The 27,160-nt window shown below is 44.1% G+C and overlaps 1 protein-coding gene across 1 annotated transcript in view; it reads left to right on the top strand.

Annotated features, from left to right (window-relative positions):
• CD109 (CD109 molecule) overlaps nt 1–13,926 on the top strand; it is a 96,960-nt gene extending 83,034 nt beyond the window's left edge. Inside the window, exons 38-41 of the mRNA XM_014949306.1 lie at nt 2,172–2,308; nt 6,360–6,516; nt 6,933–7,035; nt 9,405–13,926. Of these exons, the coding sequence (XP_014804792.1) occupies nt 2,172–2,308; nt 6,360–6,516; nt 6,933–7,035; nt 9,405–9,595 (588 nt within the window). The 3' untranslated portion in view covers nt 9,596–13,926. The remainder of the gene's footprint in view (nt 1–2,171; nt 2,309–6,359; nt 6,517–6,932; nt 7,036–9,404) is intronic.
• The last annotated feature ends 13,234 nt before the right edge of the window (nt 13,927–27,160 follow it).

The following is a 27,160-nucleotide window of genomic DNA, read 5'->3' as shown; positions in this document are numbered from 1 at the left end:
TCTTCTGTTCTTGGGCATCCCACCAGAACGGGTTGTGGTGTGACAAGACTGGACCAGTTCTGCCTGTAGCTTTGTCAGCTACTTCTTTAGAGGGTTAAGAAGAAAGGCAGTGGCTTGTTTTGTTGGTTTAATGGTAATTTCTGTATAATAGCCTTCTGTCCCCAAACTAAGAGGGCATAAAGAAGGAGGCTTTAATTAAACTCTGTGTCATGAAAAAGATTTTTTCCTTCATTGTCATGAGAAATCAGGGAAGGAAAGTCGAACTGTGACCGCGGTAACTTATTCCATGAAAATACCAGCTGATTGACCCGTTCAGCGTGTGGTTTCAGGCATCCTGCGCTGGCAGTAAATTCCCATTCATTAGCTTTTTCTGGCAAAAGTTTAAACGGCTTTGTTTCTGCCGTGACGGATCGTTGAGGCACCGCCAGCTTGTCTTCACCAAGCTTTCTGCCTGCCTTCAGCTGGCAGCTTTCTAGCTTGGCTTCATCCTTGGTAGGGCCTTCTCCTGCGGAGTGGTTGTGTGGGACGAATCCTGGGGTGCCTGCGCAGAGCCGGCACGCCACGGGGTGAGGGGTGGAGCAGCAAAAGCAAAAACCAGAAATTAAAGACTCTGCACAGACTTGCTGACCTGTAACTCGGACACCCCCCCGTCACACCTGTACCTTTGGACTGGCAGCTTTCCATTTGCTGCCAGAACCTCTTGTAAAGGGACTATGGTTTCCCAGCCTTAGCCGAGCAAAGTGCGTGTTGGGGTCTTGCAAGGGGTTATTTGAGCCATTTTCTGACTATTTTCCTACCAACATCAAAGAAGGCGGTTGCCTTGCCCTGCCGTGTGTTTTATTGTGATGACTGAGGGAATAGATAATGATTATTAGTTTGTATGTGAAAAATGTGTACAAACTTACAGTGTTCTGTTGTGGGTGAAAATAACTATTTTGCCAAATAACGTCAATTAGTATTTGACAGTGAGTATTTTCTTAGTTTCTCCTATTTGATTTTGTCATCCTAGGGTTTTGAAGGTTGAGCTTTCTGATTCATCATGCTGAAGTGCTGAGTCAGCAACCCCTTCTGTTGTCCTCTGTCAGGGGTGCTATCCTGTTGGTGCCACAGCAAAGGGATGCTGCAGCTACCACCAGCATTGCACTGGCTGTTCATCAGCCTGAAGCACCGTAGAATGTTTTCTTAAAGTTAAACTTAATTTTTGGTGTCTTTCACTGGGTATAAGTACACGAGTATGCAAGAGCAGATGGGCTGGGACAACTGATACCACTGCCTGGTGTTTCACTGCCTGATTTTCTGCCATGGCTGATAACGGGAGAGTACTCATTGGTTGCTCAGTTCCAGCTCCAGCATTTCTGCTTTGGCTGTCTGAGGTAATCAGGCCACGTCCTAATTATTCAGGTCTCTTAAGGGCTTCTGGTTTTACCACTCTTCCACCACTGTTTCAATCATCTTATACGTGTCTGCACTGGGAGAATCGGAAACTTTTCAAACTGTGCTAAGCAGATGAATTTATTTTATGTTGATATTGTTGTCTCGCATGGGACATCCCGTCATGCCTCCTCACCTGGCTGAGCAGAGCTCTGTCCTCGGGGCAGACTGAGGACCATCACTTTGCCTTTGCTCAGATGAACCTGATGATGAAACTACTTGCTTAACTGCCAGAAAATGGTGTTGTTCTGAGCTTGGGGTAACATGCTGTCCCTCATCTGGTTTGGGCGTTTGAATGCTGTGATGTGAAGACTGGAGACAAGTTCCCTACATACGTTATGTGTTTGCTTCACTTTCACATCCAGCCCTCTCTCTTTTATCCCAGCGGGTGTCGGTCTCTGAAGTTCACCCTTTTCCATCCCATTTCACACTCTCAAGAAGTAAACCAGCAGACAACAACTAGGGAGAAAATCGCTGCTTGTCTTAGAGCTCCCTGGAGCTTGCCACAACTGTCCTCTGTTAATTGCACTGGTTCTGCTGCCTTACAGAGTGTTCAGAAAGGGTATTTCATTCAGAAAATTGCTATGAGTTTCATGTGTGCAGCTGCCAGACATGGGGCCGTGTGTCCTGCCTCGTGGGAGAGCTCCTCTGACACTACACACACTGTTAGCAACTTGCTGCTTTAACCACACTGATTTGCTTTACGTTTGTCATCTCGTGTCTCTACTTGCAACCCACAGCTCAATGTTATTTACAACACAAAGCACACTGATCAGAGGCTCAGATCCACCCGAAAACAAGAAGCCTTTGACTTGAATGTTGATGTAAAGGATGACAAAGACGATAAAAACCATTTGACCTTGAATGTGTGCACAAGGTAGGTGATTCCAGTGGAACATCTCATACACTGCTTTGTCTATACAGCTTTTAAATTATTTAAAATGAGCTCAATTATCCACTTGTTTCTACGTATTTATTAATGTACAGGATATAAATGTATAACTAAAGAGAATGACAGAATTACTTTGTAAAAATGACAGTAGTTAAACTAAGAACCAATTTCTAAGCCAATAAATAGAGTGGTAGATCTTTAGTGCAAAATTGTTGTTGGCCAGGTGATGGTTTTTTACTGGTGTGCATAAAGATGGTGGTACCTTAAATGTTAGAGTTGTATGGAAGAGTTTGTGTGAAATAAGAGAAGAAACTCACAGGCTTCTTTGGTGCAAATGCTTCTTGGCCATATGGAGAGCTGTGGACAGCCTTGAGAACTGAATCAATGTCTCTCACATTCTTCTGGTAGCAGGGTCCTTGCTCTGACCTTTCGTGAACACAAAGCTTTACTTTTGTTCTAGAATTAGAACTTTTTTTTTTTTTTGTAAACAGAGAAGGAGGTTCTGAAGTGCTGAAAACATTATTAAATATGAATAATCATTCCTTATTAATAGAGATGACCAAACTTTGCTCAGAAGAATTTTGGCAGGAGTCAAAAGCCATGTTTACAAAATGATAAATTCAACTGGGCTTTTGTCTTATTGTGCAAGGATCTTTGTGGGCCTTCATTTAGCAAGATGTCTTATCGTTCTGAGTTTGATAATATAGTATAACGTAAGCATCGTTGTGCAGTTGAAAGCAGTGATGGATTTTCCAGCCAGGCTAATTCTGTTCTTTCTGCTGACTGAGGGAGGGGGGTGGTGCATCCAGGGTGATGTTTCTTGTTCAGCAAACACCTCTTGAGAACGGATCTGGGACTGCTGAAGTAGTCTCTCAGAGAGCCCAGAGCAGCCACCAGATCTCACCTGGGTGGCATTTGAGGATGGGGATGGGTGACATTGAACAGGCACATTGCATATTCCTAGGTCAGCCCGTCATTAAACCGACTTGTTTCTCTGACTGCTTTGCTGCCTCACTTTTACTTGCTGTGAAGCTGTTTATACATGTATTTAAAAGAAATATACGAAGGTGTTTGTTCTCTGGCAGTTTCTTCAGTATGCACTTCTAATTGTAGTTAGAGAGCACTGCATATTTTACAGAAAACCCTAGAGGACATTGTACCTCTCTCTATATTTATGTTTTTAATCTTCTTATCTTTTATTCTCTACAAGGATGTTGAGACGGGTACGTTCTCTGGATTTTAGGAATTCATCTGCTTGTGAATGCTTTCTCTAGAAACCCTGTTTTCTTCTTGTGACATTATAATGGGTTCTTTGTAAATGCAAGATTTGCCAAGTACCACCTGATCCCCCGTGATTACTCTTGCGTTCCTTTCCTCCACATCCTCTTTTTGTTATTTATCTAAACTTTGAACACCGTATGCCTAGAACTATTTTTATCCTCTGCCTGTCACCAGGGAGCTGTGACTGGAGCTGGAGCCTCTAGGTGACACCATCATACAAATAATCAGCCGCAGTGAATATGATTTCAGTAGGGAGAGGATTGATTTAATTTGGGAAACAGCCAGCGGGCACAAAGCCAGAGCCCTGGTTTAATGTGTGATACAGATGGTGGGCAGGGACATGAGAATACATGAGAGCTCTTAAAATAGAACGGGCTTGTTCTCTTTTAAAGTTTTCTATGAAGTGTCAACAGCTTTCTCAAGTCTAGCACAAACTCTTGACATGTAAAGGGTTTACATGATGGCTCTGGGATAAGGCTTGGCTGAGCGTTCCGATTTTCTAGCGCAGGCCCTTGGCTCAGGAATACAGACAGGGAAGGCTCCATCTCTCTGGGAAGGCTTGAGGGTGATGATGTTTTAATTTCAAAGCGTTCAAAGGGTAGGGGAAAATCTAGTGGCATTATAAAACTGCCCCAGGAGAATATTTGGACCATTAAGATCCATTAACTCTTACCACAGAAAGTGGACTGGTGTCATTTCTAGTAAGTCTGTGTTTCTGTTCTTTAGGCTGAAACTTCACCTCTGGTTTCTTGGCTTGATAGGCTAGTCATTTTTTTTCCCCCTGTAATATATTGATGATCTATATTAAATTCCTGAATGAGTTTAAAGTTGGTCTAGTTATAATCTTTACAACATGGTGGGGCTTTCTGGGAGAGAAGCCAGAGTGGGCAAATGCAGAAAGACAGAGTGTGGAAACCTCAGGCAGTTCAGCCAGCTGTGGGTGTGCACAGTCAGGTGACGCAGGCTGCAGCTTTGCAATGTTCTTCTTTCTCTAAATCTGCAGAACATTCCACCTTCTTCCAACCAGCTTGATGGCGATTGGCCATGGTCAACGGACACTCAACTGGGTGCCATTTATGACGCTGGAGCAGGTGATGTCTTGTTCAAATTGAGCTGATTCTGGGTTAGAGGACCTGACTCCCTGTCTGGGATGCAAATACCCAGGGCTGCCACTGTCCCCTCTGGTCAGTCCCAAAGACTGGGACCATTTTCAGGCCTGGGAACCTGGTTGCTAGTGGTTCTACTCATGCTCTTGTTTATGCTTTCTGCCTGCACCGGCTTGGTGCTGTTTTCTCCTCTTTGCACTGTCTGTGAGAGGGTCTCACACAGATCTCCTGTTGCTGAGGAGCTGAAACATAACATTCAGCTTAAAGCATTCTCTTCAGGCACAAGTTTCAAGGCTTCTCTTTTTCTCTGACTGATTACCCTTCTCACGTGGTGATTTTTTTTAATTTTTGAAGAGGTGATACCAGAAGCCACCCCCAAGGCTGCCTTTCTTGGGAGCCAGGTCTTCATAACTTCTAGGGATATATCTTGTTCACTTCTTGACAATACCAAGCTGGTTTGGCTGCCCGTTGGTATTTTAGTAGCTCCCCAGGCTAGCTAGAAAGCTTGGGTATTTTCCTCCGCTCCTATTGGTAATTATGCAGCAATAATTACATTCAGTTCCAAATCAGTTATTTGTTTCCAATAGCAGCTACTTTGGCACAGCCCGTCATCCCACAGATGGTTTCATTTGTTTCTAACCTCAGGAGCCAACTGAAGTCAGCAGTTGTGCTGTGCTTCTTTCAAAGTCATCTCTGCCTTCAGTCAGCCTCTCTGCCAGGCTCAGCAGCACTGCTTTGAGACCAAACCCTCTCTGGTTTTCAGCCATCCAGCTCTACAATGAAATAGTCTTATTCAATTACTTTCAACTCCTGTCAGGCCTTCAAAATGAAGACGGGAGACATTTCTGTTCTAGTGTAACAATAATCATTTACCCTCCACGCCAAGGTGGGGGGGAACCCTTCTGCCACCTGCTTTAGAGTCTTTTTAGTGGGAAGAGACCTTTAAGATCATCAAGTCCAACCATCAACCCAACACTGCCAAATTACCACCAACCCATGTCCCTCAGCACTGTCTGCCCAGCTTTTAAATACATCCAGGGATGGCAACTCCACCGCTGCCCTGGGCAACATCTTTCAAGGCTTCATAACTCCTTCCGTGGATGGCAACTCCACCACTGCCCTGGGCAGCATCTTTCACGGCTTCATAACTCTTTCTGTGGAGAAATTTTTCCCAATATCCATCCTAAACCTTCCCTGGCACAACTTGAGGCTGTTTCCTCTTGTCCCATCGCCCGCTGAAATGTGTTTACTTACAACATTTTCTGCACAGAGGCTGTTTCCTCTTGTCCCATTGCCTGTTGAAATGTGTTTAATTGCAATATTTCCTGCATGTTTGTGATAAACCTGCATGTAGAGATGCCAACAGAAAGCTCCTGGTGGTGTCAGTGTAGTCTCTCATATGATTTGTGCACTGTAGTTTTCTCAGTGCTAAACCTGCTTTTGCATATCTAGTTGAAATTATCAAGCAGAACAATAGAGAAATCAATTGTTATCTCTTTATAGTTAGAAATTTTCTTGTTGTGTTTTGTTCCATTTGTTTCTTAAGTAGTATTGCTACTATAGTTGGGATATAACGATAAGACAGTTTCTTTGGAGAGTGGTCTGTGGTGTTTCTGCTAAAATGTGCTTTGTCTCTGTATTTTGAAAAGGTACTTGGGTTCTGGTGCAGCTCCCAGGAGTGGGATGGTCCTCATGGAGGTGGGCTTACTCAGTGGTTTCTCCGTGTCACCTGATTTCGTTCCATTAGACAATACAGTGAAGAAGGTGGAAAAGGACAATGGAAAAGTCAACCTATACTTAGACTCTGTAAGTTGAAAATAAAAAAGAAATACGTTTGTAGTGATGTTAATCTTGACTCTGCCATTGTTTGGTTTAAATTTGGAAATGTTATGGTTGTACTGTTTGGGGAAATCAACATGTGCTGGTCACATTGAATTAATAGTTCCACTGTTTTTTAGTGATACTGATTGGATGGGTACAATTCGGTTGCATTTGTAAAAGGTCTCTAGATGGGGCCTCTTAAAAATCATATATAAGAAGTCAGACATTTCCAGAACTCTGTAACTTGGCCAAAATGACTACAAATGAGACAAGCATTTTTCTGTGCATCCTGACTCCAAGTCTTTAGAAATGAAGGGCTGCCGCTGAGCTGGAAGTCCTTACCTCTTCCATGAAAGCACCATTTCCGGGGTTCTCAGGCTGTTTCTCTTCTGTTTTTCTAGCTAAATGAAACACAGGTTTGTGTGGATATTCCGGCTGTGAGAGACTTCAAAGTGGCAAATATCCAGGATGCTTCAGTGACTGTGGTGGATTACTATGAACCTAGTAAGTGTCAGTCATTCCAAGTGGATCTTAGTGACTCAGAATGTTTCTTTTCATGGAAATAGGGCAAATTTTAGTGAAGACAAAGCCACATTGAACTGAAATTTGTTTTTTTTTTCATTGAACTGCAGCCTTTTTGGACATTGGCATGCCAAATTTTCTAACAAATAGTAACGTTTTCCCATATATATGCTTACTGTCCTAATGGGTTGGTTCATCAGCTGGTGTGAATTGTCATAACTTAATTGTCAGCTGGTGTAAATTGGCTTCAGTCTGGCCCAATGTGTTCCCAAAACTACCAGAATGAAGGAGGAACTTCACTGTGGTTCACTTACCAAGTTAATGATTATCTTTCGAGTAGCTTTTCCATCTGTTTCGTGTTTAAACTAAGAGTCCTTTACTGGAGAAAATGCCAGTGTTTTGATTTCTGTAGTTATGTAAAAAAGATGTACATGAGAAAAACAGTTTCAAAGTTTTTTTGGGTTGGGCTGGATTGATTTTGGGTTTGTTTTTTTTGGTGTGTGTAGAGTGTATTTAGAGAAAGGCAGCAACATACAAAGCTCTTGGGCAAAAGGAAAAGCAAAGAGAGATTATAAGGTGCTGAAGAAGATATTAGAGAGGCTTTGGTTACACCAGCCAGCTGAAACAGGAGAGATGGGGACAGACTTTTCAGCAGGGCCTGTTGTGATATGACAAGGGGTAATGGTTTTAAACTCGAAGAGGGAGAAAAGATTTAGATTAGATAGAAGGAAGAAATATTTTCACATTGATGATGGTGAGAGCCTGGCCCAGGTTGCCCAGAGAAGCTGTGGCTGCCCCATCCCTGGAGGGGTTCAAGGCCAGGCTGGAGGGGGCTTGGAGCAGCCTGGGCTGGTGGGAGGTGTCCCTGCCCAGGGCAGGGGGTGGCACTGGGGGGGGCTTTAAGGTCCCTTCCAACCCAAACCATGCTGTGATTCTATGAAAACAAATTTCTATGTGCTTCAGTTCCTTGGAGAAGAGCTCAGGACCTAGTCTTTTATAAGAATGCTGTTAGACTTATGAATATGTGTATAAAAAGTCACATATAAATGCACATGTGTAAATATTTTCATTCTATTTAAATACATTTAGTATCCATAAATTCTCAGTTAATAAATCAATATTAATTTAAAGAAAGAAATGAATTAATATCCTTAGGGATTAAAATTTATGTGACATAATCAGTGCCGCAATAGAAAGCTTTGACTTTAAGAAAAAGATTGCTTCAAATATTATTTTACAAGACACCATTCCTATCCCTATGTAGTATAGAATTATTGTTGGTCAACATATATACGTATGTCATGATCCTGAGTTCTCCTGGGAGAACATCCTGTCTAATACAGGAACCTGCTTTTATTTTAATCTATTATTTTCCACGACTCTCTGAGTGGGTGACGCCAGCTGCAGGTGTGCTTTTTATGTGATGGTGACAAATTCAGATTGTATTCAGAGCCAGGAGATGCCTGAGGAGCTCTTGTGCTCTGGAATTGATCAAAGCAGTTATATCTGTGTGGTGTAAGAACTGCCTTGGATGCCAGGGTCACCGTACCCAGCTGCTCAAATGGCTGCTGCTTCTGCGACCTGACTTTGGCCAGGATTAGTTGAGTGTCACCATTGGGCAAGAAAACTTCTTTAATACCTTGAGACTTGAAAGGAAACTGAATATCATTTCTGTTAAAAAGTACTACTAATTAAAAAAGAACTTGCAGTGTCCCTAGTCAAACCTTCAAACCACAAAAACCCACTGTGGGAATGAAACTTTGCAAAAGCTTGTTGTGTGGGTGACCACTGATGTGTTTGAAACTTTCCAGGCTCCTGGTCTGGCTCTGTAGCAATGCTTCGGGGCACGGGGGAGTGAAGTCCAGGAGCAGGATCTGGGTGAGGCAGGCAATCCTGGAGCTGGGAAGCTGAAGCTTCCAAACATATTATTGACAGAGAAGACATCGGTTATGAGAGACCTAGCTCTTGAATGTCAGAGCCAGGAACCTGTGGGTAATGCCTCTGAGCTGCTGCTGTGGGACCTGCCGTGTGGGCAGGGGCGAAATCCCTTTTCTCATGTTTGACCCAGGTTTGTGAGCAGATTGGGTCCAACAGCTGAGACTGAGTCCAGGAGCGTGCCTTTCACCAGGCCTTTGCCTGACTGTAATGAGAACACTTTGGTGTTTTGGGAGAAGAACAAAGATTAATTAATGCCTGGGCTTGAGCACCCGCTCTGGGAAGGGTTTTGCAGGGTAGGGCGAGCTCTGCATCAGAGTGTAGCCCATCTTATAAAAATGCTTTCTTTTTGAAGCTAATTTGTCGGTCTGTTCTCAGAAGCTCATTAACTAATGCTAACTACCCTTTCCGAACAGGGAGAAGAGCGGTGAGAAGCTACAACTCAGGGGTAATGCAAAGTGTCACCCCGTGTGACTTCTGTGACAGCGACTGCAGCCTCTGCCACCGCGATGGCTCTCCGGCCCTGCTCGGGTGCTCCTCGCTGGCCTCCTTCTTCTGGCTGCTCTCTGTCCTTCACGTCAACTCCCTCTGCTCTTGGGCGCTGTAAGAGGAGACGGATGATGTTTCTCGTCTAAGGTTTCCATAAATTATCCAAAGAAAACCTTGCGTTGAGATACCAGCCCGTCTTTAGTGGTGACAGCGACCAAACTCCCGCCGCCTTCAGGGGAGCTGGGCTGGCCCGGGCGCTGCATTTCTGGCTGGGCCAGAAAACCTCTTCAAGTATCTGCTGGAAAAAGCTTTCCAAGTCTTCGTTTCATACTGAAGTTATTTTCTGAAGAAGCACAGAGTTGCTGAGAAAGCAGCCTGAGATAACGCAAACCCAGCTCCGTGTTCCCACTCCCTTTCTGCCCCAGCTTTCATTTCTCCTTGGATTTTAGGGCTGTACATTAGTTTCCTGTGCTTTTCTGAAATCTGGCTGCTTCTCCACTGGGGCGTTGGGAAGCAGAGCCCTGGGAGCTTGGTACCAGAGTTCGCTTTGTGCTGTTCTGCAGACCTGACACTGATCATTAAGATTGAATTTCACTGTGTGTTCTCATGGGGAATAATACAAAAAATATAAGGAGCTGGCTTCACGGCAGATCCGAGAGCCAAGAAGTGCTGCATTCACAAACTGCTGAACGCTCCAGAAAGTTGTCGGTCTTTTTTTTTGTTATTACAGACAAGCTAGGTGGATGTTTTGCCAATTCATAAGTTATTCATGTTTGAAAATAAGGCCTTGGGACGTTCTTATGCATTTTACTCTGAAAGGCTTTTACTGTAAATGTATCAAAGATGGAGTCTGTGCTTGAGACTCCATTTTTCTAGGGTTTTTCAGAAACCAACCTAATTCTCTTTCTGTGTGGGAACGCTGGTGTCCATTGGCATATTTATGGCCAGCAGGATGAAGGTTGCTTGGATCCTTTTCTGGTTTGTAGGAGTCTTCTGGAAATGTCACTCTGGGGCATCCTTTATGTCTCGCATTCATGGCGTCATCTTGTCAACGATTTAAGTGACGTAACCCCAAAGAGCTGTTTATCAACAATAAAGAGCTGTTTGTCTCTCCCTGTGCCCTGACAGCTGCGGGGCCCTGAGGAGAGGGACGGGGGAAGAACAGCAGCCACTTTTACACCCAGACCTGCTCCTTGCACGTGGGGAGAGTGACGGGTCCCTATGGATGGGAAAAGGTGTGACCTTGGGAACTCCTCCCTCTGTATGAACGTCTTCCCTGGTTTATCCTTCTGGAGCACTGCCCCTGTGTAATGCTTACTTCTTTGTGACATATCATAACACATAACACCCCTAGTCACTGCGATGAAGTTAACAGCTGTTGTGCAAATTAACAGAGGGAGAAATTTTTAGGCTATTGGCTCCCTTCCCCTCCTACCTTTCTGAGACGGAGTGTGCACGTGTGCACATGTAATAATGTGGCAGTCACTTTCCTTGAGCGATTTCTAATTTTTATTCAAATTTTGCTGCTGCTTAAAATGTATATTTTTGTATTTTATGCTCATCTGTTCTTCTGTTCTCAAAGGAAGCTGGTAGATGGTAGCAGGGAAAGAGCCCTGAACTTCCTGCACCGGGCGCCTTCTAATGTCGAGGTGTTGGTTTTTAACTGCAAAACGAGTTTAGGTGGGGTCATTTGCTTTACTTTATCTGTACTTAGAATTTACAGGGTTTTTCCCAAACTTGGGGTTCTGTTCTGTCTCTCTGGCAGAGCTTAGGCCTGGTTCTTTGGACTCGGTTAATGCGTTTGATTTGTCTTTGGTGCACTTTGGATCCAGCTCCTGGAAGAGATGATTAGTGCCTTAACGTGAGTGCCCGTGCTGCCCCAACCCATGGGCACTTATACTGAATTTTTGGAAATCCAAAGTGCTTCTTAGTCAATAGGATGCAGGATCTGCCCCTCTGTAAGTTGTGCCCTTGGTCACACGGGTCCAAAGCTGGTAGAAACCCGAGATACAAACTGAAATGTGTCTTTGTGCCTCAAACCCTGTACCCGCGTGTGGGAGCAGAGTGAGTTGTGCCCAGTGTGAGATCTGGAGAACGCTCACACTCTGAACTGGGGTGTGTTTTGCTGTGGGTTTGGTTTCTTGGTGACCTTTGGGTTCAGCAGCTTTGGCATGTCATTTGCCTCCATTTAATATAATTTCCAGAACCCATAGCTCACTGACTTTCAGTTTTTACTATATGTAGAGCTTCCAAGAGGAGTGTTAATACCTGATTAATCTTAGGATAAAGAAGCTTATTTTCTAGACAAGTTGTACTGGAGATAAACTACTCCATTGCAGTAGAAAGTAGGAATAAATGAGTTTTATTTTGCAGGCAGTCCCAGCTTCCCGAATATCCTCCAGGAAAATGGATTTAAACTGCTCATCGTAATTTCAGATATTGCGGCTTTTATTAGTGTTCCTTTATGTTTGCTTTTGAGGCAAGCAACACGTGTTTCTCAATGACTCTGGGCTGCCTCGCCCACCCAAAAAAGCATCAGTCATGATGCATCAGGTCACGGGATTGTCGGAGTCGGTGAACAAACACCCCGTTGTTGATGTTGGAGGGGCCGTGCTCCCGCTGAAGTTACTGGGAAATCTCTTAGCAAAAAATCCTTAGGAGCAAGGTCTTTAAGGAGCGACAGTAAAAGCAGTCAGGAGAAGGTAGTTTGTGATGGGGTCATTGCCTGACCCTTGCTGTTTGTTTCAAATCTGAATATTCTTTGGTGTTTCCCACGCCCTTTTCAGCCACGTGCCGTCAGTGGACACGAGCTGTGCGGGGCCATTAATATGCTTTTAAATCAGTAAGAAATAGTAATTTATTTAGGACTGAGTTTAAAAGAAGAACATTGTGCATTCTGAAGGTTCTCCCCCCGCCTTGCTCCCATTAGCTTCACAAGCAGGAGCCTGTGGCTCGTGCCAGTCAGTGGCCAGTTAGAAAAGGGGCAAGTGGCCAAACTGGTGCAGAAGGAGCAGAAGAGCCAAGGTCCAGCGTTAATGTGCCTCTCTCTTGCCTTGAAAGTCTCTGTTGAAAATCGAATCTAAGGTTCAAAAATTGGTTTTATTCAGTTTTCAAAATATTATCCTAGCAGTATTTCTCCCAGTGTGCTGTCCCAGTTGGTATGAATATTGACAACATTGGGTTTAAGCAGGTTCCTGTAGGAAGCACTTGTATATGCATAACCATTCTTTAGGCTCTAGCCTCTATGGTGTGTGTGTGCAATTAGAAATGTACAAGATCTTCACAAAGTGCCCAAACCAACAACACAGTGTGATGTTTTGGTTTTCAAAATACACAGGTTTTTAGGAAAGATTGTATTTGGAAAGCAGCTGGTACCTACCAGCATAGCTTTTTTATCTCAAATACCAAGGAAGAGTATTCAATTTTAATTCTAATGGCCAATAATCTTCCTGTTACAGCCTTCCTTCTTCTACCATGAATTTTTATGCATTGAGCTCTATTTATGTGTTTAGTCCTCTAAATATATCAAAGATTTTGAAATTAGATGTTTTCCCTAGTAATTTATCCACAAGCAGCAGTTAGGTGATTGGGTCTTTTGAGTTATTATTAGATTCTCCTTTACCCTGTGTCAAAATATTTGACTTCAGCGTTGTGTCTTACTCAGTTTATTGTATTTTTTGTGCCACTTGGAAATATTGTTGCACTAACGCTGTTCTATGCAATAAAGCCTGACCGTGTGCTGCATCAGGTCAATCCAGTGATTATTTTTCCTAACGGACAGCTCGTTACTTTCCGATGTATATGAGCATTAATTGCTTATGTGCTACCTGTGAGTCGCCAGAACTCCAGTGTTAGGATTCCTCTTTAATTTCAAATCATACGTTTTATCGTGTATTTCTTAGTGGTTACCCAGAAGCTTCATTGTCCTTGCTCAGATCTCGTGATGTTGTGTTATGAATTGGTGTTTTTGTTGTGGTTTTTAGTATTGTTAGCTTGGGTGGGACACTAATATGAGGAAGAAAATATATATTAAAAAAAAAACTGGCTCAAAGAAAGTATCGCATAAGGAGGTGCAATCTACCATACATCAGCTGTGCTGCTGGCTTTTTCCATGTTAGACCTTAAGCAATTGGAACTAAAGTTCTTGACTGCCTTGAGACATGGTCAGATACCCATTTTGGCCTAGTTCAGGGTCATCATAAACATTTCCATTTTTGATCAAATCACAGACGGCAGGAAAAGAAGGCTTTTCTGAATGGTTTTGAGCAAAGGGAGGTGGATTAACACGCTAGCTCTGCCAACTGCTTCTGCCTTTGCAAATAGTGAAACAAATGCTGAGGAGCTCGACTGTTTCACGGGATTTTGGAAAATTGTCATTGATTTATTTTTCTGCAAATAAAGTTTGCAACAGCTATTTTTAAATTCTATTAAAGATGACTTGTAATAACACACGTCTAGTGTTTGCTTGTTTAGCAAGGCAACCTCCTGCGGCAGATGGAGGTTCCTGTTGTGTGTCCTCAAGTTGGAGTGGGAAACCAGTGGTTTCCATGGCTGGGCTGCTGACCATGGCCTTACACGTCATTGCTTGGGACTTTTCCAGCCAAGGGTCACCACATTTTAAAAGCATATTATTTTAGTCACCATGAAGCTATTGGAAACTTTGCCTTAACATCAATAGGAGCAGCATACTCAAGAGCGTGTGATGAATGCAGTTAAATTCCTCAGGCCCTTTGTGGTTTATGGAGAACCTCAGGAGCTGCTCTCTGGGAACAGGAGCAAACCTTTCAGAAGTAGAGTTTATTGCTGTGTGGGGCCTGGGGTGGCAGTGAAAGAGCTCCAAGGAATCTTTGTAAGTATTTCTAGTAATCTCTATAAGTATCTTTAAAGTAATCTTTATAAGTAATTTTATAAAAAACCTAATTGAATTCATGTGCAATTTTTTTTTTTTTCAGGTCAACTGCTATTTTAGCTGTAGTTTTTCGTGCTTTAGAAGTTTGGCTTCCATGACCCTCCCTTTCCCCAATTCTTCTCACATCTCTCACTGTTCTCCCTGATCAGGAGTCCCTCCCCATTTCTCCTGGAGCCCCTTTGGGGACTGGAAGGTGCTTGATGGTCTCCCCAGAGCCTTCTCTTCTCCAGGCTGAACCCCTCAACTCTCTCAGCTTGTCTTCGTAGAAGATGAAGTGGAGACACAGGTATCTCCTCACTGTCTCTCGTGTCCTCAGCCCATCTGTACCTGGTGCTTCCCTTTCCCTTCTCCTGAGATCACACCACCCTCTTGCCATTGAGGCAAAACCTGCCTTTTCCTGTGTTGGTACAAGTTTGTTACAATCAGGTCTCTCACTCTCTGTTCCAGTAACGTCCTTTCATGGGGAAATACGATAAAGCCCAGGAGTATAAATCTGGAAATATTTTATTTCGATAGAACTTAAAATATCTCAGTTGCGCAGCTCAAGAGTCCACTAAAGTAGAATCACTGTATTAGTTAGCTTTGAAAAAAATCCCATTCTATCATTTGTTTTGCTCACCCAGAGCTCTCCCCACGACCCCCAGATCTGTAGAAAATACACCTATTTCTAGATGGCAGCAGATGATAAAACATACAGAATATTTCAGTCTTGTTTCATGCCTTTTTCCTCCCATATGTGTAACTGCCTTAAGAGCTGCAGAGTTGTGGATTTATATTTTTTTTTTGCGCAGTATGAGTAGATAATAAAGCAATAAAAATTCCCTGCCTAATCTTAGCACCATATGTTTGAGTTGTGTGTTCTTATCCCTAACACATAACTTATGCTGATCTTTTGTTAATATGAAAGCGCTTCCCAAAGTGAAAGATGGTTTCATGTTTTTCTGTTTTCTAAAGAGTATTTTCCCTTCTGCTGAAGCTGGCCTCTGCCCGACGTCTGCCCTTTGTTCTCGCTCCTTTTCTGCCTCATTTCCCCCTGTTGTTAGGACATTCGGGACCGAGGAGTGGTAATGGTTAATGGCCAAGAGAAATGCTGTGGGCTGGGACAGCTGAATATTAGAAATTTCCAAGTGTAACGTGGTGGATGCTGTTTGCAGGTTATCCTTTTCCTGGTTTCCCTTTGATCCCTTTCCCTTGAGCTCACCCCTTGTCCCCAGCACCTTGTGCGGTCCCAGTGGGGGACAATCCCGAGGGGTGACAGGACTGTGGCCTCAGGGGAGCGACCGGGCAGGCAAATCTTCTGAATTTCCCTAAATAATTGGTGGAAGGAGATGGGTTTCTGAAAAGGGTCAGTCAGAGCACCTTAAATGATCTCCTCATTCATTTATCTATGTATTTATTTATTTATTTTTATCGTACTTCGAGGCCAACTCTTTTATTAGTCATTGAGAATGCAAGAAAAGTGACTTGCAGTTCATGAAAGCCTGTAAGAAGAGAGAAACCCACTGAGTTTATTACGATGCCATTCAATTAGTATAAATTCATATACAGTTAAATTTTCAGACAGTATAAAATTTGTAGGGTGGTAGATAACAGAAAACTATTGCAGTCGTATTGAAGGTGCTTGGTACTGTGGTCTTCAGACTGAGTCACCTACATGGAAATTTGAATTTCAATTTTATTAGTCATTGAGAATGCAAGAAAAGTGCATTTGTCAATAATTGCTTAATTTCAAAATATTTTTGTATTAAATATGAACAAACCCAAGCTTGTATAAATATAACATGAAGCAACCTCTTGAATCAACTTTGGCCATCAATCAATTTAAAATTCTGTGTTTCAATATTGATATTATCCCTAAATGAAGCAAACTGGGGAGGTGACCCATGTAGACCACAGACCAGTTCCTGGAAAGGTGAGTTTGGTGCAGACTGCATGATAGAACAGAGAAGCAACCAGAGCTTGAGTTGAAGTGTAGATATCGGTGTGAGCATCACGACGTCTCCTGCAGGAGTGGTCCTGGGTAGTGTTGGGAGGTTGCAGGTGTACGGGGCACAGGAGTGTTGGCTCCTATCTTTGTTTCTGACCCATGGACACTTTTGGAATACCCATTCCCTCTGGCAGGCGCGAGCTGGTGGTGCTCCCTTCCAGGCCTCGGTGTCCTGGTCCTGTCGCCGTGGTGGCTCACGTCTGCCCAACACTAACAGGGGCTCCCGAAACCAGCCAAGACCCCAGGCTCCATGGCGTGGGCACGAGAGGACTTCAATGTGTCCAGAGGAAAGAATGAGAAATTGTACCCCTAACAAAGAGGAATCAAACCCTATAAAAAAAAGAGTCTCTTGATCTGATTCTCGACAGCCACCCACCAGGGAAGCTCCATGGGTCTCCCCAGGGATTCTTCTGGCTCATGCTGAAGGAAAGGGAGGACTGGGCCAAGGGATGCTTTGGGTAAGTGGATGGATATTTCTTTGTATTTTTTTTTTTTGGAGATGAATGCTTATTAAAATGCTGCATCAAGGGGGCAGCGATAGTAATATAAGCACATGTGGAAATAATGTACTGAGAGAGCTCTGAGGTTTCATATGGAGAGGAGAGCTTGCAGCCAGCTCTAGCGCAGTGGGCAGCTAATTAAGGCAGAGATCTCTCTGTACATTGTATTCTAAGTTCAGCACAAGAGCAAATACCAGCAAGGTGCCATAGGACTTTCCCTTTATAGTTTGCAGTTTGATTTCAGGAATGAACGATGCGTCATCTCCACAGCGATCATCTAAAGACGAGTGGGTTGGCTGGATGTTGGGTGAGGGTCAGTATGATTAATGTGTCTTCTTCCTGCACACCATTGTCTTCCTTGGTCCATTGTTCACATGCAGCTTGGCTCTATTGTTTCTCCCTCCCTGATTTTAATTGGATATTAGTTAGGATAATAAATAGGTGAACAGTTTTAATGTTAAACAAAAATAAATGGTATTGACACAGTTGTCAGGAACGAGTTTGCCATCGCCACGTATCCCGCTTCCTCCATCTAAAATGGGACCCTGCAGCTTTCATGGTTCCTTCCCCGGCTCCACCCACTGTTTTCCCAGTATGCTGAGACCAACCACAGTATAGGAGACTTTTATTACAGGATACAGGAGAAGCAGAGCCAAGAAAAAAAGGTGTGAATTCTCTGTGAGGAAGCACAGCGTGTGGTCTCGAAGTGGTACCTCTCACCAAAGGAGTATGAGACGTTTAACAATGCATTATCCAGAAAACAAAGCCCAGTGTGAGCTGCCCAGCTCGGCCTCAGCTCCTTCTCTGGTTTCATTCTTTTTCCACTTATTCATAATGACTTTATTCTTCTACATTTGCAATAAGTAGGACTGGGATAATGCTGCACAAGGTGAAATACAGAAACTCTCTCACACGCAAACCCAAACCCCATGTCCCTCTGGATTAGTGCCTTTCACCGAGCAGCTGTGGGGCACATCTGGCTTGCAGGAAGTTTCCTACCCAGCCCTTTTTACCAGAGGTTGATCGAAAATAAGTCATGTGAGCTGCAGAGCCAGGAGCCACCTTGTGCTCCCCAAGCTGGAGAAACATGGGCATGGGATGACAAGGAGAGGGACAATAAAGGTGAGGGACTCGGGTCTTTTTAGCCTGGAGAAGAGAAGACTGAGGGGGGATCTGATCAACACCTATAAATACTGAAAGGGTGGGTGTCAGGAGGATGGGGCCAGGCTTTTTTCAGTGGTGCCCAGGGACAGGACAAGAGGTAACAGGCACAACCTTGAACATAAGAAGTTCCACCTAAACGTGAGGAGGAACTTCGTTGCTGTGAGCCCTGGCAGAAGCTGCCCAGAGAGGTGGTGGAGTCTCCTTCTTTGGAAACATTCCAACCCCGCTGGACACGTTCCTGTGGGACCTGCTCTGGGTGACCGTGCTGTGTCGGGAGGTTGGACTAGATGATCTCCAGAGATCCCTTCCAATCTTGACCATTCTGTGATGCCGCCAAAGGTCACAAAACACATTCCTGCATTTATTCAGGATGCATTCCACTGGCCTGAGCATGACTCTTGCTCTTGTTCTGCATCACATGCAGTGTACGTGTGTGACAGTGATCACTCTGTGAGGGATGTCAAGGGACAGGACACACCAGCATAAACATGCCAAGCAAGAGTCAACAATGGCAAGCTGCAGCAGGGAAAAACAAACAACAGGCTCCAATGTTGTATAAACAAGACCAAAACTTGCGAGACTCGTGATGTTCTCCCACTTCTCAGCTACTGGGAACCCCATGGCTGTGCTGTGTTGTGATCTGTGATGGGAAACCCGTGGCCTGGCCATGGAGTTCCCAGGGGCAGACAGCAAAGGTTGTTGAGAAAGCACAGCCACTGCACGTGAGCTAGGGTTGAAGCTCCTGGAGGTTGGGATGTGCGATAAGATGTTTCTCGGTCAAATACAACTCTGTCTGTATCAAAAACTCTTGAAAAGTTGAAGAGAACAATTTCACAGAATTACAGAATGATATGGGTTTGGAAGGGACCTCTGGAGATCATCCAGAGCAGGTCCACCCAGAGCAGGTCCCACAGGAACGTGTCCAGGGGGGGTTGAATGTCTCCAGAGAAGGAGACTCCACCACCTCTCTGGGCAGCCTCTGCCAGGGCTCTGCCACCCTCACAGCAAAGAAGTTCCTCCTCATGTTTAGATGGAACTTCCCATGTTCCAGTTTGTGCCCGTTCCCTCTTGTCCTGTCCCTGGGCACCACTGAAAAAAGCCTGGCCCCATCCTCCTGACACCCACCCTTTCAGTATTTAGAGGTGTTGATCAGATCCCCCCTCAGTCTTCTCTTCTCCAGACTAAACAGATCCAAGTCCCTCAGCCTTTTCTTGTTAGAGAGAAGTTCTAGTCTCCTCATCATCTTGATCATCTTTGTAGCCCTACTTTGTTTGCTGTGACCATGAGAGGTAAGATTAGGAGCAGGTGATTAAATTGTGGAAAGAAAGTTGTGTTTTAAACATCAGGGAGCACTTTCCTAATAGAACAAACAAACTGTGGGGTGGGTTGCTGTGGGAGAGAGCCTGCTTCTTCAGCAAGATGCTCTTTAAAAGTAAGTTAGACAAACATCTGCTGATAATGCACCTGGGTCTGTATGAGTCTGTCCAGGTGGTGGAGATGGAATAAGTGATCTGATGATGTCCTCTCCAGTGCTGTTCTGTTACGAGCTGAAGTCTGAATGCTCTGCTGCAATGACACGGCGTTGGATGACTTTTATGAGAGACCTATTGAGACATGCAAGGTGTGACTTTCTGCTGATGCTACAGTAAGGGCTGAAAAGCATCTTTGAAGTCACTGTGGGGTTACGTGGTGTCAATGAAAATCTAGCCCATAATTCCCTCCATAAGTCAATGGTGATTATTAAAAGCACAGTGAGACCACCGGGAGACGGGGCTTCTCATTTATAACAGGGTTCACAGTGTTTGCAGAAAGAAAAAGTCGCTCTTGAAGATGCCTCATTGGAAAGTACAGGATCAGGCGTCCTATCAGATACAGTGAATTTCTGTGTCTTTCAGGGGTTGTCTGTGCACAGTAAATGCGTGTGGGCACCCAAACTGCATATCGGAGCTGCATAAATTATTATAAACAATAAATCATTATTGTAAAGAGATTTAAACGATAACTTTGTGCTGGCTACAGCTGCGTGGTTCGATCAGAGTGAGCAGATCCAGCCTCACAGCGTAGGAGCGAGCTGCCCAGGGAGTGTTTTCATTAGTGGCTGCGGTTCTGTGCCAAGCTTTGTCCTCTGTATCATATTTCTGTTGAGCTTTCCTACTTCTTCACCGTTTTCTTCCCCAAGGATAAAATCAAAATGCTAGAGGTTACTAAACCAGAAAAAAAGCTGATACTGGACATATCTTGGGCACAGAAAGCCAGATTGTGATAACCAAGGTGACAACAACACTTTGGATTACTAATGACACTTTTCCAGGAAACCAGAGCTCATATTTGCTTGTACAAACAGATGTTGAACAAATGAACTATTTATCATTGAATTTAGTGTGTGCTGAAGGCAGGCTGCTAGGCAGAAGCGCAGCTCTACACCCTGTACCTTTAAAATGCATCTGTAGATGAGGCTGGCACCATCCCTACCCTTCCTACTATCATATTTCTTGCCATACTTACAGTTTTGCCCCATTTTACGTGCAGTTGCTGGCTGTGCAAGGGCCTTGGGAGCCCAGGACTAAGCAAGACCCCAAGAGTCAGGGCCCTTCTGGGGTGTCTCAGGCTTAAGAGTCCTCATGAGCTTTCTCAGTGAGTAACCCTGCTCTTGCTGCTCCCTGGGGAAAAAAAGCCCCTTATGTAAGTGACTAATTATCTGTCACATGGCTGTGCTGGAGACTGTGGTGCAATGGGTGGTTGTTTCATATTTGTTGACAAACTCCAGGAAAGGTTGTGTTGAGGATTGTACCTTGAAGGTACAATCATAGGTCACCGCTCTGGGCAGGAGATGCTGCCCAACATGGCCGTTGGCAAGGACAGCCGGCAACCGTTGGCCTGATTCTTCCAAACAGAAACACCCCCTGTTCCTTGGGAGGCTGACATGATGGCCAAAGATCGAAATTGATGACGCAGGTAATAAAACAAACAGGGAATTTCTCTTTTCCTGGTGAGAATACTCCCTGCCTCCATAAGGGTAATGTGGGGAAAGAAAAAGCAAGGACATGGAGTTGTCCCAACAGCTTTGAACTTTTAGCTCTTGAAAAATTCTTTGGCACTGCTCTGTGTCTTTTCAAGTATCCCTTTAACAGAAGGAATATTATCCCATATTTACAGAATGAAGCCCATCCTGGTTGTTCCTTGCTAGAGCTGCCAGTCACCTTTCCCCCTGGCTGAGAGAACCACAGAGAATGCAGCTGGTAGCACGACTTCATGGTGCAGAAATCAACCCAACCCAGCCCAACCTGCAGGATTGCCTGGGAGCAGCGATAACTGCAGGGAGAGGTTTTTTACCTCTAGAAGTTACTGGTTTTGCACATCCACATGTGTATGGCTTGAATAGAAGCACAGCAGTTTGTTATTTTCTGTTCTACAGCTTGCAGCTGCACATGTAAACACTTTACATTGGAAATCCTCCCAAATCTGTGAAATCCCCAATGATGTAGGTCTTATATCCTGGCAGGAGCTCAGCTCACCATCTCCAAACAAGCTGATGAGGTATGTACACTCATCAGAGACTCACCGCATTTCCATTCTTCTGGGGTGCAGATGCCCATGAAAGACGCCCCAACGCTGGGCCAGAACAAACACCAGAGCTTCTGCCCTTGAACCACTGTCGTTTGATCATCTGGAAAACAACTGATTGCATCCATTTTAAAAATCAACTGCTGCCTTATTAACTTTATGTTGGTTTTTTTTTTAAATATTATTCCTCTGTGAGAGGAGTAATCTAAACATTAGCACACAGTGGAGCACGCCTTGCAACACTTGGAGCACAGGCAGAGCCTGGAATTCTCTTTGAAGGCCACCAACGAGTCTCAGCTGAGGCACCTTCTCAGAGTGCAGATGTGACACTCAGCTACCAGCTGCATTTTGATTTTCTAGGCCTTCTTCAAGTACTTAAGTTGAGTATTTTGGAATCAGAAATGGAAATGAATTGGAAAATCCCAATCAAACATAAGTTTCATTAAAATTTCTGAGTTTCTGCCCTGAAATTTGGGAATATCAGAACTGTATAATTTTTCCAGTGGTTTAATACTTGACTTTTTTGCAGCCTGTGGAGGGATGATAAAGCTGCTCCATTTAGAACCAGCTCCAGAGAGCTCCTGCATCTTGGGCACATGTGCTGTCCAGTACCCTAACAAAGCCAACAGTATTACTCCTCCAAGAGACTGATATCATGGCAAGGGTTTAGGAAGCAAAGTGTTTTAGGGCTGGAAAAACTTTTTTCAGCCAACTCTACTGGGAAATGTTTGGGTCTGATTGGAGGGTAACATACATTCTTGTAAAGGCGAAAAAAGACATGTGCTCATCTGGCTGTGCTTCAGAATGCTGTATGTCCTGCACTGTCTGATCATTTGATTTATTTCTGATAAACCGTTGGTGCTAGGATAATTCCATACTTTTTCACAAGCCCAGAGGCAGAAGGTGTTGGTATAATTTCACGAGATACCTGCAGAAATTTCTCAGAATTTCCTGGTTTTCTCTTTCTCTTCTTTTCAGTTTTGATGCTGAATGTGAATTTTCAAAGCAAGATGTTTCTGAGACTTTTCTATTTTGAGAATGTTTCACCATAAGTGTATTACATACTATTGCAATGCCATCATTCAGCACTTTATGGCAACAGTTTCATTCTGTAAAAGTTGTAATTCCCCATAAAGTTAGGGAAAAGACCATAAAACATTTCTGGAATTGTAGAAAAATTGTGGTCTAACTCACCCAGCAGAAGCTTGGAAATTTCAGTAAGCTGAAGTTCAGATTTGATTCAAATATTCCAGATTCCCTGAGTTGTGATAGTTTTCCTTAAATGATCTTCCTGACCTTATTTAATAAAAATTCCTTTAACTCCAGACTGAATTAGTCTTTGATATTTCAGAAAGTTGGCAAGAGGTGGGGTATTATTTGCACTTCCCTGAAACCTTTTGATACTACTGAAAAAGAAGTGAGAAGTATATGACTTCCTTCCCCTCCATAACATCCCTTTAATGTCCACATGGAGGTCAGTGACAAGTGGTGTCCCTCAGTGGTCCGTACTGGGACCGGTGCTGTTTAATATCTTCATTAATGACATAGACAGTGGGATTGAGTGCACCCTCAGCAAGTTTACAGAAGACACCAGGCTGAGTGGTGCAGTTGACATGCTGGAGGGAAGGGATGCCATCCAGAGGGACCTGGACAGGGACCTCATCAGGTTCAACAAGACCAAGAGCAAGGTCCTGCACCTGTGAGGGGGCAACTTCTGCTATCAATATAGGCTGGGGATGAAAGGATTGAGAGCAGCCTGGAGGAGAAGAACTTGGAGGTGTTGGTGGATGAGCCAGCAACATGTGCTGGCAGCCCAGAAAGTCAACCATATCCTGGGCTGCATCAAAAAAAGTGTAACCAGCAGGGCGAGGGAGGTGATTCTACCCTTCTGCTCTGCTCTGGTGAGACCTCACCTGGAGCACTGTGTCCTCAGCACAGGAAGGACATGGACCTGTTGGAACGGGTCCACAGGAGGGCCATGAAGATGCTCGGAGGGCTGGAGCACCTCTGGTATGAAGACAGGCTGAGAGAGTTGGGGGTGTTCAGCCTGGAGAGGAGAAGGATCCGGAGAGACCTTATTGTGGCCTTTCAGTAAGTAAAGGGGACCTCCTCACCTTCCTCTGCCTAGCTTTTGTTGAATTCATTTTTGGGGCTTCTGCTTCCCTTGAGAGAGTTTTTGACCATCCAGAAATTACCTCTGCTAGGAAATTATTCTTTTCCTTAAAGGAATGTGTTCTTAAAAATAACGCTAACCTTTCAGGGTAGACTCAAGGGATGACTAATACTTTGGCGTGCTCTCCTCTCAGCAGTTCATATTCTCTCCTTCTCTTCTTTCTCTTTCCTTTCAGTTCCATGCTGTGGATTCTAACTCTCTTTAGAACATAACTGGAAAGCATTTCTTTGTTTATCTCTTGCACTGTACTTTTTTTCCCCCCCCTCTGTAGCTCATCTCACTACTCTGCAAATACAAAGGACTTTGAACTGATAACAACAGGTAACCATGGCTTTGAGGATCATTGTCCTTATTTTCTCTAGGTTCTTTCAGATACATTTTTTTTGTCTTCCTCTTTTTTTTTTTTTTGCCATCTGTGGTAAAGACGATGTAAGCCTTAGTGTTTTGCAGTAGACATCTGTAATAATTCTCCACTTCCCTTCTTTTATCTGCAGCAATTGAGCTCAGTCTATGCTCTTCAGATTTAGTGCTTTTGGAAAGTATAGACAGCATAAATCTCTGTTCCTTTTTCCTCGTCCAGCTGAAATGGCGTGGATTTTTTTTTTTTTTTTGCTTGTTTTTATGAAGAGGAGCAGATGATTACTGTGCTGTCACCAGCATCCTCTGCTAAACTGCATAATTGCCAACTTGAAAATCCTCCTGGATGCTTGTCTTTCCCAGCACATGCTGTTCTACTGTTCACACCATTTATTCTAAGGCTTGTCTGCTACGCAGTGCTTTTTTCTTTTTTTTTGGTACTAATCAGCCTGAAGCCCCCATTAGAATGAGTGTTAGTCCCTTTTTAAGGAAGACATAATCAGAACAATTAATTTCTGAAGGAGAATGGGGTTAAAGCCATTGCACCTTCTTGCTTCCAGACCATTTAAAGTCACAGAGGTGACTTCAAGGCCAGGTTTCCAGGAGCGATGAACTGCTGTAGCTCCTGGTGCCTTTGACTGGGCTGGGAGGAGGTGATGGCTTGATGCCGTGTCTGCTTGGACAGGGGCACATGGAGTCTGGCGGTAGCTGGAGACTTCCTTGTGATCCTGCTGAGACCAAGAGGATGTCGGGGACACAGCCCCAGAGGAGGCTTTCCAGACCATTCACCTTAGGCCAGCTGCATTAGATAATCCCTTCCAGTAGCTGACCGGGCTCCTCCAAGGACAGTCTGGGAGCCCACTTCATTTGGCGTCCCTCACTCCATTTAGGCCTTGTACTGGGAATCTCATTTGCATCCACATTGTTCTGCTTGTGAGAAGCCTTCTCCAAGGTTCCAGCCTAAATTTATCACTTATGCCTATGGGCTGGGCTGCAGAAAGCACCCAGAAGAAATGACTCCAAGAAGAGGTGATCACCAGTGGTGTGTTATAATGGCCTTTGTAAAGGTCTTGGATACTTAGTTTTTTCTAAACAATTAAACAACCCTTCTCTGCCATGATCAATTTCTTCCTTTGATCTTCTGCCAGAATTGAGTCTGCTTTTCGGATGCTGCTTTATCCCGTCTCACCAGCTCAAAAAGCCTTTGGAGAGGCTGAGGGACTTGGGTCTTTTTAGTCTTGAGAAGAGACTTGAGAAATGGGTCTTTTTAGTCTTGAGAAGAGAAGACCGAGAGGGGATCGAATCAATGCTTACAAATACTTAAAGGGAGGGTACCAGCAGGGTTGACCAGGCTAGTCTTTTCTCAGTGGTGCCCAGTGACAGGGCAAGAGAAAACAGGCACAAACTTGAGTATGAGAAGTTCCACCTAAACGTGAGAAAGTACTTCTTTACTGTGAGAGTGGCAGAGCCCTGGAAGAGGCTGCCCAAAGAGGTGGTGGAGTCTCCTTCTCTGGAAACATTCAACCCCCCCTGGACACGTTCCTGTGGGACCTGCTCTAGGTAGACCTGCTTTGGCAGAGGGGTTGGACTAGATGATCTCCAGAAGTCCCTTCCAACCCCATATGATTCTGTGATTCTGGTGTCCCTCCCTTTCTCCTCAGCTCGTTTCCCTTTTGCTCCCTCTGATGTAATTTTTACAGATGAGGCATAAATGGAAAAATTCCAGCAGTCCTCTAGAAGCTTTTTCCATTGACATAATGCTTTATGCTTTTAAAACGACTTCAAATAAATATGATAATTAATAAAGATAGGCACCAAATTAGGAACATAAGGCATTTTTGGAGGATGAGCAAAGACCACCCGGCTTATCACATATTTCCCTTACACACAGATCTTCCCAGCCCCGCTCTGGCCAATTGCTAGGCAAACAGCTCTAATATTTCAATCCCAACTGTTTTATTGGTTGTGTCTAGATTTGCAACAGTCGGAATTGAGAAGCGTGCTGTAGGCCTGACCAAAGACTCACGGAGCATCCCAGAGAAGACAGAACACATGGCTGCTGGGAGTTTTAGCTGATCATTATTTCCCATGCTTCCATGACCACTGGTCGTGCCTGACACGTATGTGTCAAAACTGTTCCTAAAAGTTTCACATCAGCCATTGTTCTCCTTTGGTCTCACAGAAAAACCAACTCTGTACTTCAATAACCACACCCCCGCACACACCACTCCTGCTCCCTAAAAACAGGAGGTCTTGCTCCCCAAAATTCCCATCCTGTGCCCCTGATGGAATTGGTAGGGGCAGATTCAGGGGTTTTTTTCAGGCCGAATAGAAGGTGGTTTACAAATACCATGTCTGAGCACCTGTTAGACATCTCACTGGTCCCTCTCTGAGCTTAGATCCCACCCCTCTTCACTGTCAAGGTGAAATTCCCAGCTGCAGAAGTGCTGGAAATTTGCTCCTCATTCATTTTTTCCTCTAGTTCCAGGAGTGAAATAACACTATGAAAAATGCTTCAAAACAAGCCTGGAAAAATATTTGCTGTAGTAGAGAAAGCAGGCAACGGGAAGACTTGCGAACCACAGCAATTTCTGCGTGTGTGTGCTCAGATCAAATCAAATTTGATTGGGAAAGTATATATTATTTCCAGACTCATTTTGTTTCTGCAGCAGTTGAACTACTACGTCATTTGGTGTAAGGCCTGTGTGCTTGTTCCTAAGGCAGGTCCTGTTTGTACTCTCCTCTGAAGCAGGGAGCAGTAACCCTTAGGCACGATGTGATTTATTGTCCCAGCTGCTCTTCAGCAACACGGTCAAACCCTTCGGCTGAAAAAAAACTGTTAGTTGAATAAATCTGAAGAATGAAAGAAACTCAGCGAAACTTCTCACCAATATTTCACAGTTTCCTCTCGGAATAAAGCTCTTTTTTGCTCAGAGTTTGTGAACAGCTGAGTCCATAGAGTGTACATTTTACAACCCCCAGCATTAAATGTATTATTTCTTTCAAGCAGGGATCCCGATGAGGTAAAG

This window comes from Calidris pugnax, unplaced genomic scaffold (genome assembly GCF_001431845.1).
Source record: "Calidris pugnax isolate Ruff unplaced genomic scaffold, ASM143184v1 scaffold132, whole genome shotgun sequence".
In the NCBI taxonomy this organism is placed as follows: domain Eukaryota; kingdom Metazoa; phylum Chordata; class Aves; order Charadriiformes; family Scolopacidae; genus Calidris; species Calidris pugnax.
Note: the sequence above shows the minus strand (reverse complement) of the source record. Positions and strands in the feature narration are given on the sequence as shown.